The sequence below is a fragment of the Bos mutus genome, chromosome 3 (assembly GCF_027580195.1).
Source record: "Bos mutus isolate GX-2022 chromosome 3, NWIPB_WYAK_1.1, whole genome shotgun sequence".
Classification (NCBI taxonomy): domain Eukaryota; kingdom Metazoa; phylum Chordata; class Mammalia; order Artiodactyla; family Bovidae; genus Bos; species Bos mutus.
Window position 1 is genome coordinate 1,308,998 of NC_091619.1, and position 15,460 is coordinate 1,324,457.

General features: G+C 39.9%; 1 protein-coding gene across 1 annotated transcript; it reads left to right on the forward strand.

Annotated features, from left to right (window-relative positions):
• Positions 1-11,619: 11,619 nt before the first annotated feature.
• CD1E (CD1e molecule) lies at positions 11,620-15,197 on the forward strand. The gene is made up of 6 exons (XM_005901096.3): positions 11,620-11,806; positions 12,136-12,432; positions 13,013-13,291; positions 13,536-13,814; positions 14,221-14,314; positions 14,424-15,197. Exons 1-6 carry the CDS (start codon positions 11,746-11,748, stop codon positions 14,581-14,583), a joined length of 1,170 nt encoding a protein of 389 aa, XP_005901158.1. The 5' UTR covers positions 11,620-11,745; the 3' UTR covers positions 14,584-15,197.
• Positions 15,198-15,460: the final 263 nt, after the last annotated feature.

Consider the following 15,460-nt stretch of genomic DNA (forward strand, 5'->3'; position numbering starts at 1 on the left):
AAGGTGAAAGCTGGATGAACTCATTGATAACTTCATGGAAGAATCACAAAGGTGCGGTTAGAAAAAAATTCCCTAAGATTGTGAGGAATCTGAAGGTAATCCAATAAGAGGTAACGGCAAAGTGAATTAGAATGACCCAGAGACCATTTTGCACCCTGTTACTGAAATTATCTAGGATAGCAGTGGCTTCTTAAATTCACATAAATGGAATCATTATCTAAATGGAAATCACCTTGAAAAGAATTAGACCTCAGAGAGAAAACACCACTGAACTTTAGAATTAGATTTGAAAGGAAAAGAGCTGGGATATATAAACATCTTGAAAATCAACCATAAGAAGGAGCTGACTATGTGGGCAGATTTGGAAGATTAGATAATTGGTTAATAGAAGAATGGAGTTTAGAAATGGCCCAACTGTGTGATCATATTGGACAGTCTGAGCACTTTCTCTCCTGTTTCCTGTACCTTTAAAGAAAGAGTAACATCATCTGACTGAAAGATGATATTTTATTATACAGTGGTTGGTTGGCTACTAAATGCTTGTAGCTATAGTGGGAATTGATGTTACTTTATACATTCTGTTAGCATTTTATTAAATTGGCAATGTTTATTCTAATATCATTAAAGTTGTAAATCAGACTTCTTCAGAGGAAATATAGGAAGGTCACCTGATAATATAGAGTTTTCAATAGCAGCAGATTGAACACCTCCTTACATTCATATAAATGTGTTCAAAAATACCATTTAAAATTAATTCTAGGTGATTTCTCCCCACAATTGTCTTACGCAAGAAGATTTCTTTGTCTAAGGTGACAACTTGTCATTTATTTCCAGGGAATTTTTAGGCTTGGCAAGAAGGTTAACAAAAGGGGATCTGTGACTATGATTGTGGGACAGCCCCAGGGGAATATTCCCCCTCTTCTGTGAAGCAGGGGAGGGGGAATTTCATCTGAAAAGAGGCCTGACTGCAAACAGTAAGCAAGCAAGGAAGAAATAATCATACCATTTGTTGTTGTTGTTCAGTCACCCAGTCGTGTGCAACTCTTTGCTACCCCATGGATGACAGCTTGCCAGTCCTCCCTGTCCCTCACCATCTCCCGGAGTTTGCCCAAGTTCATGTTCACTGCATCAGTGATACTGGTATCAGTAATATATTATGTGCCAAAAAATTAAAGCTGGCTAAATATTTTTCTTTTTGGAATTTATCTTCTACATGATTTTATTTTAGAAGAAATCTTGTGTTTTTGTTAATTGCTGTGGGGTTGTCAGCAGAAATTTCTTGCTGCTTTGCTCAGTTCATTGTTGGGACTTGTGGTTTTAGTAACCTCAAAATTGAAACTGGTGTGTGGTTATCTTACCGATGTAACAGTGTGATTTCTTGTGGGATAGTAAAATGACTTTCTTCTCCAACATTTTTGCTTTATTTCATTTTGTGAATGATTCTAAAGTTCTTCAAACTAGTACAATTACTTGCAGTATGTTTGGTATTCCATTTGAATCTTTTGACTATATATTGCTTTTTGTAGGGTAGTGTGTATTCTCTTTAGTACCTATGTATGGCTATAGACCATAAATGGTACATTTACAGAGCAACATATTGCTCCAAGAGTATTTGTAGAGAAGAATAAATATTAAAAATAAATGACTTAGACATTAACTCAGGAAACAAGTAAAAGAACCATAAAATAAATTGAAAAGTGAAGAAGAAAGGAAATCAGTATAAAGATTGTATCTTTAAAATAGAAATTAAAAAATAAAATAGAAATTAAAGCATAATAGAAACTACCAAATGAGACTCAGACATCTTTTTTTTTTTAATAAATATGAAAATAAACTCAGGAAGGAATGACAAGCAAGATAATACACAAATGAAGAACATTGGGATTTAATAAGTGGATGTTACTGGATACAACTAAGAGTGAAAGTAAGAGAAAACTATGTATAACTTCATTTCAGGTCACTTGAAGTCAGAATGAGATGGAAATTTTTGTTGAAAATTATAAATGATTCAAATAGGACCCAAGAGAAAGAGACCCTATAAGTGTACTAGTTACCATAAGCATTGAAACTGATGGCAAAACTAACTAATTCATAGAGCTTCAGGCTCTTAATAATGATCAGTTTTAAGATATATAAAGTAATGGAAAACAAAAATTTAAGTCATTTCATGAGGTTAGAATATCAAAACACAAAAACCTAGCAAATTAACAAGAAGACTTGAAGATAAACAAAGCGAACAAAAAACCAAAGCAAACCAATAAATGAAACATCCAATAGCTATTATCCAATTTCACTCAGGAGTTTAAGTAAATTTAGTTACTACGTGTAGAGTTTTTACTAGGAATATAAGAATAACACAAGAAAATCCATTAATGTGATTGTCTATATCATCTCACTATGTCTGATGAAACCCTCAATAAAATTAAACATATATTGATGAAAAAAAAAATCTTACCAATTTTGCATAAAAAGGGGCTTCCTTTACATGGTTTAGTTTCACTATAACCAACATGCAGCAAATATACTTAGAAACAAAAATTTATGAGATTTAAACATTCATTTTATTTATTATTTATTATTTTTTGATGCTACTGTGAATGCATGAAATGTTTCCCCATTAGAGCATTAATTTTTCCTTTTTAGTTTTCAGTGTACCTGTCTTGAATTTCTTTTATTAAAATTTGTTCCTCTGTATTTTATTCTGTTGAGCCTTTTGTAAATGAAATTGCTTTCCTAACTTCATTTTTGGATTCTTGATTGCTAGCATATAGAAATATAATTGATTTTGGTATATTTATATTTTGTCCTACTAGGATCTTATTATACAGTTTCAAATTTTTGATTACTTAAAAAAATTCTCTTTAATGATATTCTCTATTTGTTGCATCATTTTTGTCATACTCTCCTTAATTCTTAAATATGGTCTTTAAACTTATTTATTTAAACTTAAACTTATCTGATGCTCATTGTTTTATAGCTTTGAAGTTTTTCTACTATGTCTAACACTAGAGCAGCATGAACGGAGAAGGCAATGGCACCCCAGTCCAGTACTCTTGCTTGGAAAATCCCATGGACGGAGGACCCTGGTGGGCTGCAGTCCATGGGGTCGCTAAGAGTCGGACACGACTGAGTGACTTCACTTTCACTTTTCACTTTTATGCATTGGAGAAGGAAATGGCAACCCACTCCAGTGTTCTTGCCTGGAGAATCCCAGGGATGGGGGAGCCTGGTGGGCTGCTGTCTATGGGGTCACACAGAGTCAGACACGACTAAAGCGACTTAGCAGTAGCAGTAGCAGAGCAGCATGAAAGACAATTTCTATTGATTTCTTTCTTTCCCCTGTGTATAGTCACACTTTCCTCTTCTTTTCATGCTGCCTTTTTTTGTTGTTGAAAAATGGATACTATATTAATAGGTGGTATGCGGGTTCTGATGGCCCCATGTTACTCTTTGTTCCTGTCACTCTTTGTTTGTCATATGTTTGTTTAATGACTTGCCTGGGTGGGCTAATCTGTACAGTCTAACTCTCCCACAGTATTTAGTCACAGGTGTCTCTGCTAACTTTTTTTCTTTCTTTCCTCCTTCCTTCCTGTCTTTTTTGTTTCTTCTCACAGCATGTGTACAAACCTCATCTTCATCTAGGGACCAGCAGAATGTTGAAGTTGGTTGTTTCTGGTCTTTTTGACCATCATTCAGTGTTTCATACATGTGCATCCTTCCAGACTGCTAGGGATATGTGGCAGATTAGTCATATCATACTCATAGGTATCTTTTTAAATTTTCTGGCTAGCCTGAAGATTTGTTGCTCCATCCAGTGTTATACCTCCAGGCCAACTGGGAAGTTAAACTTTCACATCTCTTTTCTTTCGAGTTTCCTGGTTTAGTGATGCCCCTGATTTGGGTGATCTCTCTACTTCTCTCTAAATCAAGTTACCACATTCAACAGGGAAACTTCTCATTTTCATGGACTTCCCTGCCCTAGTAGAACTGCCCTGTGCTTACTCCAAGTTCAAGAGTTTTTCTCAACACTTTTCAATTTGTTGTACACCTTTGCTCCATTTCCAGAGACTCAATTTAAAATATAGACCAGTTTTATCTTTTTTTTTTTGGGGAGGGGGGGAAGAGAGTTAGCCAAGATCCTCATTGCACCATTCTGGAAGTTCCCCATGCTAGAGAAATTAGGGTGTCAAGACTGTTGCAGCACCTCTTAGTCTTCATGCTATTAAAATGCTTTCTGAATATTCCCATGTATTTAAGGGTTTAGTGTCAGGAACAGAAGCAAAAAACTTCATCAGAAGCCTGGCTGAATGTTTAAAAGAGCTTTAACTCTACTACAGAAATGAACAAAGCATTGTAAATCAACTACACTTCAATTAAAGAAAAAGAGCTTTGGAGGTCTCCTGAGTGGTGGTGGGTGTAAATGAGCTTTAGCTCACAGCTGCTTAAGATGGTGAGGGTGACTGAGGAAGTCCTTGTGTTACCCAGATGTAACATAAAAGCCCATCATTCTGAAACTGTTGGCTGTCCAGCACACCTGGTACCTCATAAATGAATACAATGTGCTCTGACACATTCATTACTATTTGAGACTTGCAGATGCTGTAGGCTACTATGAGTGATTAGCAGATGAAAAGCCCTTTGACTATGTTACCTAGATGTAAACCTGTGCAAATTTTACTAGTGTACACTATGGGATTCAGTGCATAATCATGTCCAAGTGTTTTTTGTCCACTGACGGTAAAGCATCTGCCTACAATGTGGGAGACCCAGGTTCAGCGTTCAATCCCTGGGTTGGGAAGATCTCCTGGAGAAGGAAATGGCAACTCCCTCCAGTATTCTTGCCTGGAAAATCCCATGTATGGAGGAACCTGGTAGGCTACAGTCCATGAGGTCGCAAAGAGTCGGACATGACTGATTGAATTCACTTTCACTTTCTTTCAGGAAAAGTTATACTTGAAATATAGAAGAGGATTTTAATGATATTCGAGAAACCATGTATTGTGAAATACATGTGAATTGTGGCTGTTTCAGTTTCTCAGATGGGACATAGTCCCTGGTACGTATACCAGGTCTTTGCATGGACTGTGGTCTCTTTTCCGGGCTAATGCCTCCGTTTCCCCAGAATGCAGGTATGTTGACACTTTCTGGGAATCTTTCCTTGATCTCTCTTTGTCCATTTTTCTTGTCATTTCTCATCATTGCATTGTGTACTTCTACATTCAGTGTTTATGACTATTGTGCTTTATATATTCATTGATATTCACAGTAAACTCCACCAAGACAAGAATTATATTCCTTCTTCCTTTCCCTTCTCTTTCTCAGCTCTTAGTGAAATGCTTGGTATATAGTTAGATAAGATCAGATCAGATCAGTTGCTCAGTTATGTCCGACTCTTTGCGACCCCATGAATTGCAGCACGCCAGGCCTCCCTGTCCATCACCAATTCCCGGAGTTCACTCAGACTCACGTCCATTGAGTCAGTGATGCCATCCAGACATCTCATCCTCTGTCGCCCCCTTCTCCTCTTGCCCCCAATCCCTCCCAGCATCAAAGTCTTTTCCAATGAGTCAACTCTTCGCATGAGGTGGCCAAAGTACTGGAGTTTCAGCTTTAGCATCATTCCCTCCAAAGAAATCCCAGGGCTGATCTCCTTCGGAATGGACTGGTTGGATCTCCTTGCAGTCCAAGGGACTCTCAAGAGTCTTCTCCAACACCACAGTTCAAAAGCATCAATTCTTCGGCGCTCAGCCTTCTTCACAGTCCAACTCTCACATCCATACATGACCACAGGAAAAACTGTAGCCTTGACTAGACGGACCTTTGTTGGCAAAGTAATGTCTCTGCTTTTCAATATGCTATCTCGGTTGGTCATAACTTTCCTTCCAAGGAGTAAGCGTCTTTTAATTTACGGCTGCAGTCACCATCTGCAGTGATTTTGGAGCCCAGAAAAATAAAGTCTGACACTGTTTCCACTGTTTCCCCATCTATTTCCCATGAAGTGATGAGACCGATGCCATGATCTTCGTTTTCTGAATGTTGAGCTTTAAGCCAACTTTTTCACTCTCCACTTTCACTTTCATCAAGAGGCTTTTGAGTTCTTCTTCACTTTCTGCCAGGTATATAGTTAAGTTCTCAATAAATAATGAGTCAAGCAAATAATTAATAAATTAACATATTCAAGAGACCTGAACATTTTCTATGACACAGATACTTATTAATTTAACCTAAAAATATAATTTGAAAGTGAGGGACAGATTTACATGCCATCTACACTTCTTTCTATGGTACCATTGTTGCAGTGTTGTAGGTCAGAAAGCAACAGTTAGAACTGGACATGGAACAACAGTCTGGTTCCAAATAGGAAAAGGAGTTCATCAAGGCTGTATATTGTCACCTTGTTTATTTAACTTATATGCAAAGTACATCATGAGAAACGCTGGACTGGAGGAAGCACAAGCTGGAATCAAGATTGCCGGGAGAAATCTCAATAACCTCAGATATGCAGATGACACCACCCTTATGGCAGAAAGTAAAGAAGAACTAAAGAGCCTCTTGATGAAAGTGAAAGTGGAGAGTGAAAAAGTTGGCTTAAAGCTCAACATTCAGAAAACTAAAATTACGGCATCTAGTCCCATCACCTCATGGCAAATAGGTGGGGAAATGGTATCAGACTTTGTTTTTTGGGGTTCCAAAATCACTGCCGATGGTGACTGCAGCCATGAAATTAAAAGACACTCAGTCCTGGGTGTTCATTGGAAGGACTGATGTTGAAGCTGAAACTCCAATACTTTGGCCACCTAATGCAAAGAGCTGACTTGTTTGAAAAGACCCTGATTCTGGGAAAGATTGAAGGTGGGAGGAGAAGGGGATGACAGAAGATGAGATGGTTGGTTGGCATCACTAACTCAATGGACATGAGTTTGGGTAAGTTCCGGGGGTCGATGATGGACAGGGAAGCCTGTTAAGCTGCAGTCCATGGGGTTGCAAAGAGATGGACAAAACTGAGCAACTGAACAGAACTGATTGTTGCAGTGAAAAGGAAAAAAAAAGAGAAATGAGTTTTGCTTTCGCTTTCCAGAGAACAAAGAGGATAAAGAGAATAGTGAGCAAACATGAACACTCCCAATTCTAAATTTTAAAATAAATGAAATAACTGCTCTTGACACTGCATGTCTGTAACTAAGTTAGTTTGCTTTTCTGCCTCCTAACTCTGAATGTCTGTCACTAAGTTTGCTTTTCTGCCCCCTAACTCTGCAGGGGCTACAACTCACATTTTTTCTTTTGACTCTATGCTAAATACATCCTATTTTTGGTGTTTACCCTTACAATAGCCTTCCCCTTTGTAGTTACATATCAAAAAAGTAGGCCTCAGAGCCACTGAACAGCCAGATTCAATTACTGGGGTCCTGATGCCAGTATATGACTGTCTTTGAAACAAGGCAAGAGGAAGAAATCAAGATCCTAGCTCCTTTGTTCCTCAGCACCTACTCCTGACTGAGAGCCCTTGTCTTGTATAAACCCCTGGACTCCTCATGGGGAATCTACTGTGTTCCCCTCTCCACTGGCTGAGAATAAAACCTACCTTTCGATTTTCTGCAAAAATAGAGGAAATCCGTCTCTATATTTTTCATTTGTTTTGATAGGCAGATAAGGCCTATCGAATTTTGATAGATTTTGGCCCTCAACATCATGTTCTTGGCAGATTCTGTGTCATCCATAGCACCCCCTTGCAACAATCCATGTACCTTGAAACACCGAGTACCTCCATCAGGAGGCTTACTCTAACATGAACCAATCTGAACTGTGCATCTCCATGCCATCCTCCCCAGACTTGTGCTGCCTGCCTTCATGAATGGCCTTGTTTCTCTCTTCTTGGCCACACTTTGACTACTCCTGATGACCTCCAAGATATCTTTGCTATTTCCATTTCTCTCCATTCTCATTGCTACTACCTTTGTCCAGGTCACTACAATCATCGGCCATCATGGTCTCATCATTCTCTAGTACAATCTCCAGTGAATCTCCTTGGAATTTAGAGAATTTTCCTAAAAGGCATTTTAATCACAAAACTCCTATGTTTAAAATCCTTCAGTTGCTTGAAAAATGAGACAGTTCTTCAGTATGACTTAGAGAATCAGGGTTTACTAACATCTCCCATTTTGTCTCTTTTCTCTGATCCTTAAGTTCTAAAGTCCACTTTTCTCCTATAAGTTCCTAGGCATCTTCCACCTGTTTTAGCATTAACTTTCTAATGTTCTTTACTTGTACTCTGGCAATTACTCCTTTCATTATTCTTTAGTCAAAAGAATTAGGATCCTATTCTTTATTTTTTTCAGATAAAGTTGAAAATAAATGTTTCAAATCTACCTGAGCTCTCTGTAGAACTGGGAGGATGCTACTCAAAATATACCCCTGACCTCCTCTGCTTTTCTGTGCAGGTGATGCAACTGATTCTTCAGTTTGTAGCAAGAACAAAGGAGGTGATATTTGCAGCAAGGCGCTAAATCCCTGATCTGCTATTCCTGTAAATACAGTGCCTGTTGCCTGTTTTCAGGCTAGATTGTCTCCCTGGGTAAATATGTCATTCTGTTAACAGAGAAGTTCTTGGATATTGTCATAAAACAAAATGTCTTGTAGCCTGAAAGTCAGTAAAATTAGGGGTAGTAAATAATCTACTTAGTTAAAATATTTTACATTTTCATTTATATTTATAGTTTTTGCAGGCATCCTCTTATATTAGTATTATTTTGCTTCTGCATATGTTTTGGTCTGCGGATTTTGAACCATTTCATTTGCTTTCATTTTAGAAGGACTTTAAAATTTCTCTTCAGCAGTTGGATCCCTTATTTTCCAATATGATGATGGATTCATTCATCTTTTATTAAAACACATTTTAAAATATTTTAATTACTTTAGACATCTGAGCTAAATGTGCTCTCTGCTACCTTGATTTAATGAAGTTTTCTATAAACATGATTGAAATGATTTTTCTAACTGGCTTTATTTTATATTGTGCTTTTATGATAAATAAAATATAATTTGAAGTACAGTAATCCTTATTTCTCTCCTTTCTTTTCATTTCCCTTCTCAGGTTTTGATGAATTAATATGAAATTTAATTCCTTGAATATTATTACTTTTTCTGAAATAGTAAACAAATGTGTTAAATTTTACAAGTTTATTTTAAACACCTAATTAGACTTAACTATATATTTTAAAAGTAATTTAAAAATAATTTTATTTATGTGTATTTTTTTGGCTGTGCTGGGTCTTTATTGCTGTGTGTGCTTTTCTCTAATTGCAGCAAGTAAGGGCTATTCTGTAGTTGGTGCATAGGCTTCTCATTGCAGTGGTTCCTCTTATTGCAGAGCACTGACTCTAGGGTACTCGGTGTTCAGGATTTGTGGCACATGGGCTCAGTAGTTGTGGTTCCCGGGCTCTGGAGCACATGCTCACTAGTTTTGGCACACAGGCTTGATTCTTCTATGGCATGTGGGGATCTTCCCTGACCAAAAATCTAATCTGTGTCTCTTGCATTGGCAGGTGGACTCTTTACCACTGAGCCACCAAGGAAGCTCTTAAAAATCATTCTATATCAACATTCTTGTGTCATTTCTTGAGTTCTTTATTGTTGTTGTTGTCCAGTCTCTAAGTTGTGTCTGACTCTTTGTGATCTTATGGACTGCGGCCTGTCCTTCACCATCTTCTGGAATTTGCTCAAACTCATGCCCATTGTGTTGCTGATGCCATCCAACCATCTCATCCTCTGTCACCCTCTTTTCCTCCTGCTCTCAATCTTTCCCAAAATCAGGGTCTTTTCCAATGAGTTGGCTTTTTTTGCATCAGGTGGCCAAAGTATTGAAGATTCAGCTTCAACATCAGTCCTTCCAATGAATATTCAGGGTTGATTTCCTTTAGGACTGACTGGTTTGATCTTCTTGCTTTCCAAGTAACTCTCTAGAGTCTTCTCCATCACCACAGTTTGAAAGCATCAGCTCTTCAGTGCTCAGCCTTCTTAATGGTTCAACTCTGAGGCAAATTTTTGGTTTTACTTAGTTTCATAAAGGAAGTTCTGTGGCATATTGTCTGGCTTCCTGAGGGTTCAAATATGGCTTAACTTTGCCTTCATGGGGGAATGATAATTTGCCTGAATAAAGTAATTTAGAAGTATCTCATTACCTCAGAGTTCTGAAATATTTCCCCATAGCATCACACATGAGGAGTCTGAAGCCTATGTCATTCTCTTCTTTTTAATTAGCTAGTATGTGTCTAAAACTGAGTTGTTGTTGTTGTTTTTTTTTTGTCTTTGGAATTCAGGAACAATACCAGGATGAGACTGAATGTGGATCTTTTTCCACAATTATGATCACTATTCAGTAAGCTTTATAGTAAAAATAGACATTTTAGTTGGGTTTTGTTTTGTTTTCTCCAAATAAATTTCTTGTCTGAACCTAAGTGTCTGGCAAATTTGTTTGGCACCAAGTGGGCACTGATAGTGATAGTGAAGTCGCTCAGTCGTGTCTGACTCTTTGCGAGTGGGCACTAATTAAATGTCAGATGAATGGCCAAACAGAGGAAATATGTTTCAACTGCCTTAAGGCTGCCATAGCTAATGTCAATGCAAGGAACCAAAATAGAGACTCAACTCAATAATTAATTCTCCCATGCACACTACAGTCCCTTAGAGTCACTTCCCTGCCTCCAATAAAGCTCTTCTCTTGTCAACAACTGAAGGGGATACCAGTGCTCCCAGGCCATGCCCACCGTTCATACCGAGAGCCAAGCTTGCCCACCATCAGTAGACATACTCAACTCATTTTGTGTAAGGATGGGTTCCAAGGCCTCTGGATACCCCACAGACCCACTCACACAACATGACTGGAAATCCACCTGCCTCCCAGCTCACCATTTCCAGGTTAAACTCAGACATAGACCCTTCAACAGTGACAACTAGTCTGTCCAGGAAAACTGAGCAAAAGGGCATTTTTTATAGATTATCTGGTAACCTGTATTGTCACTACTGCTTCTTTTTCATTGTGGATGATGAATGAGGTTTGCCTGTACACTAACAGCTACACTCAAAATGTCTAGTGTTTTCTGGCAATGATTTTGAGAAAAGCAGACTGAAGGGACGAAGGGGACTGAGATGAGGTGGAACAGGCAGGACAGGTGAGAGGAGTGAGTGTCGACTCCAGGGGGAAAGCAGTTAGTAGAGAAAAACAGGGAAGACCAATAAGAAGGGGGAAAGGTAGCCAAGCGGCATACAGGAGGAGGAGACTACAGAAGGATGAGGAGTGAGAAGACTGCTGAAAAGGCCACTGGGCATCACTGATCACCTTCCATCATTTCTTCTCACAGAGGAAGACACTGAGAACCCAAGTATGGACTTGATTTCTCCAATGCTAAAAGATGCTAAGTATTCCAGCCAAATCACAGACAATAGGCTTTCTTCAGAAGCCAGGACTGGCTGCAGTAGAGGGGGTCAGGATGGCGTAGGCACACACAGAAGAAAATCAGGAAGTCAGATAATGGGAGAAGTGGAGGGGAAGTGAGAGACCGTGTGGGAGGCCTGTGACTGCCAGACGCTGTAGGGTTTCTCTGGCAGGGAAGTTGGCAGAGGGAGAGGTTTGTGTGTTGGTGTACCAAGGGAAGTCAGATGAGAGGGTGAGAGGGTAGAGAGGGGAACCGTGTCTGAGTTCTGAGGGCAGCTTGCCTGTGCAGTAATCCTTCACTTAACAGAGCTACAATGCTGCCTCTGCTGCCTCTGCTCTTCAAGGGACTTCTCTGCCATGGGGCAAGCACAGTGGGTAAGATGATCCCAAGTGGAAAGACACCCTTGGCTGGGCACTCCAGGGTAGAGAGGTTCTGGGGAGGACCCAGGGGAAGGGAGTAATGCACCTACAGGATGCCCTTGGGGTCTGCACACCAGGTTAGTTCCTAGAAAAGTATTCTTTGTCATAGTCTCGGTTAATCTGCTCTTCAGTTAATCTGCCTGATTTTGGGAAGAGGATGCTAGCTCAGAGGCAGAGGGTATAGGAATACGTGCAACCTGTGTAACTATCTCTCCTCTATGTGTAACCATGCATCCTCTCCTCTATGGAGCCAACTTTTCCCATGCTTTCACTCTCTCTCTCAGGTCTTCAGGTTCCAGGACCCCATCATCTGGCTGCAGAAGAATCCCCCTCCTTCCGCTTGATCCAGATCTCCTCCTTTGCCAACCACAGCTGGACGAAGACCCAGGGCTCAGGCTGGCTGGGCGACCTGCAGACTCATGGCTGGGATAGTGTCTTGGCCAGCATCCGCTTTCTGAGGCCCTGGTCCCAGGGTAACTTCAGCAAGGAGGAACTGAAGAACATCCAGGCACTCTTACAGCTGTACTTCCACAGTTTCCCACGGGAAGTGCAGGCCTATGCCAGTCAGTTTCAGTTTGAATGTGAGTTCTTTATTCCAAGAGAATATTCGCCAGAAGGCTCTGACCATCTTTCAAAGGATAGATGGAATGTGGACGCTGATGTTGTTCCTTGTCTCCTTTTGGGCACTGTCCCTCCTCTGCTGCACCCTTCACCACCACTCCCACTCTATTCTCCCACCCAATACACATAGCTCTCACACCTCTAAACATACCATCAGGTTCTAGACCTTGAATAACTGTCTGTTCTTGATCTTCTGCCCAGCACCCTGGCCTCGGAGTCAGCCTTTCCCAACCAAGATTCTGCCCTCCTTTCTTCCATGTTTACAAGGTTCTGCTTGTACCTAACCACTCCCCAGTCTGCTCTTCCGGTTAATGTCCTTTATTTCTCTAACAGACTTCCGTCTAGCCCTTCCCCTTAATTATTTCAAAATACCTTTATTATCTCAAAATTTTCTTCCCACAAACTTCCCTTTTCCTGTCCCACCTCTGGCCTTCCATGTGATCCCCCAGCAAGTTTTCCTTCCTTTAAATCTCTAGGTTGTTTACTTTCCTTCCCTGTAATTCTTTCCATATTGATTCTCTCTTCCTTATCTACCCGCAGACCCCTTTGAGCTCCAGGTATCATTTGGATGTTTAATTCATACTGGGAAGGCTTTGGAAACCTTCTTAAATGGAGCATATCAAGGATTAGATTTCCTGAGTTTCCAAGAAAATTCCTGGAAGCCATCTCCAGAAGCAGGAAGTCGAGCTGAGAATGTCTGTAAGGTGCTCAACCACTACCGAGTTATTAAAGAAATTGTGCAGAGGCTTCTCAGTGACACCTGTCCTCGGTTTCTGGCAGGAGTCCTTGAAGCAGGGAAGGCAGAACTGGAAAAACAAGGTGAGCCCAACTCTTTTTCCCCTCCTATTTCAGGTGTATCAACACCTGTATTTGAGTTTTCTGCTCTTTATCAACCTTTTGAAACACATAATAAGAAGCTAGAGGGTGAGATGTTTGGGTTTAGAACTGTTTCCTAGAAAAGAGGAAGAAGTGATTACTCAAACTACTTAAGGAACCCTAAGTCACTAAACTGTAGTCTAGGGTGCCCTCCTAAATTCTGTTTATCCTCCTCTTTACTCTCTAGTGAAGCCAGAGGCTTGGGTGTCCAAAGGCCCCAGTCCTGGGCCTGGCCGTCTGTTGTTGGTGTGCCATGTCTCTGGCTTTCATCCAAAGCCCATATGGGTGATGTGGATGAGGGGTAAGCAGAAGCACCCAGGGACTCGACGAGGTGATGTCTTGCCCAATGCTGATGGGACCTGGTATCTCCGAGTAACCCTGGATGTGGCAGCTGGGGAGGCGGCTGGCCTGAGTTGCCAAGTGAAGCACAGCAGCCTAGGAGGCCAGGACATCATCATCCACTGGGGTGAGAGAGAACTGGGGTCTGCTGGGAGGTGATAGTCTTTTCATAGTAAAAACAGCTAATGAGTGAGGAACTTAGAAAAAATGGCCAGAAATGCTATACGCAAGAGGTTACAGGTGGGGGAATCCATGGAAAGAAAGGTGGAGCATGACACCAGTTAAATTTTAAGAAAATGCAAGAAGAGGATTAGAAGTACTAGAGAGAAAAAAAAGAAGGAGCTGGTGATTTGATGAAAGAGAGAAAAAGTGGACAGACCAGAGACACAGACTCAGGATGAATTGAAATGAGGACTCTAGAAAAGACAGATTAAAACTCTGGGGAGGTCCCACCACTGTGAAATGAGAAGCATTAACTATGGTAGAAAAGAGAGCACTTTATAGATTGATTTTCTTATTTTATCCCCACTTAGATGGATACTCCGTATTCTGGATATTGATCTGCTTAATTGTAATAGTTACCTTGGTCATGTTGGTTATAGTTGATTCATTGTTTAAAAAGCAGAGGTGAGTCTTGTTTTGTCTCTTCAGCTTCTTATCAGTTTATTCTTTTTTTCTCCCTTTCTCCTTTCTCTGATTTCCCTTATTTGACCGAGATCTTCTTTTCCTCCCACAGCTCAAATCAGGATGTCTTCTCTATCTCCCACCCTGCCTTTCCCATAGGAGCCAAAACCCAAGACCCCAGGAATTCAGGACATCAGCTCTGCTTGGCACAGGAATCATGGATCAAAAACAAACTCTTAAAGAAATGGAAAGCTAGACTAAATCAACTCTAGTGTCATTAGTTTTACCTTCCACATAAAATTATTTTCCACTTCTGTTTAAACATGATTCATAGCTCTAAACAAAGCTTGATTTTGCTAAAGTGATTTGTTCTGTCAGAGACCAGGCCTGCACCCTTTTGAAAATCTGTTTTTTTCCCTCCCATCTTCCAGAATATCTTTTCTACTTCAGCCACATGTTCATCACTATTGATCCTTAAAATTTTAATTCAGATGCCTCTTTCTTAAGAACTTACTTGGATTGTCCAGGGGAAAGCTCTTCTTTATATCCCAAATTGGACTGTTCTTCCTAAATACACTCATCTCTTCCTACTCCAAACAGTCATTTTAAATTTTTTGTGTTTTTCTCTCATTTGCTTGAAAGCAAGATTTACGTGTTTGTATTTGTGTCCATCATCGAAAACCTCACCTGGTTCTTGGCAGATTGTGGGCAGGTAACTTGTGCAGTTGTTGCCATCTCAAAATCCTGTTCATTTTTGAAGGAGATATTGCATTTTCATTTTATACTGGCCTCACAAATTATGTAGCTGGTTTGTCCTGAAAGAGATCTTTCTCAATAAATACTGACTGAAATAAATGTATTGTCAAATAAATTGTCTTAATCCCTTTCCTTTTTGTCATCTCTGCATCATTTGGCTATGTTCTTATTAAAACTCTTTGTCTGTCTCCCACCAAAGGTGAAGGAGGTAGCTAAGTGTTTCAGACTTCATCGCTGTCATGGTGTTCATGCATCTTCAGAGATATTTAAATAAAATAATAACACATGAGATTTTCTCTTGTTAAAGAGAGGGTAGGGTTGGACTGACATTCCTACTTCTCTGAGATTGTGTATTACTATATATGTCTTTGTGGATACACATATTCAGGGGAT

Coding starts and splice junctions, on each gene's coding strand:
- CD1E (XM_005901096.3), top strand. CDS start 11,746: ATGCTGCCTCTGCTGCCTCTGCTCTTCAAGGGACTTCTCTGCCATGGG. Junction 11,807..12,135: donor CCATGGGGCAAGCACAGTGG/GTAAGATGATCC, acceptor TCTCTCTCTCAG/GTCTTCAGGTTCCAGGACCC. Junction 13,292..13,535: donor GGCAGAACTGGAAAAACAAG/GTGAGCCCAACT, acceptor TTTACTCTCTAG/TGAAGCCAGAGGCTTGGGTG.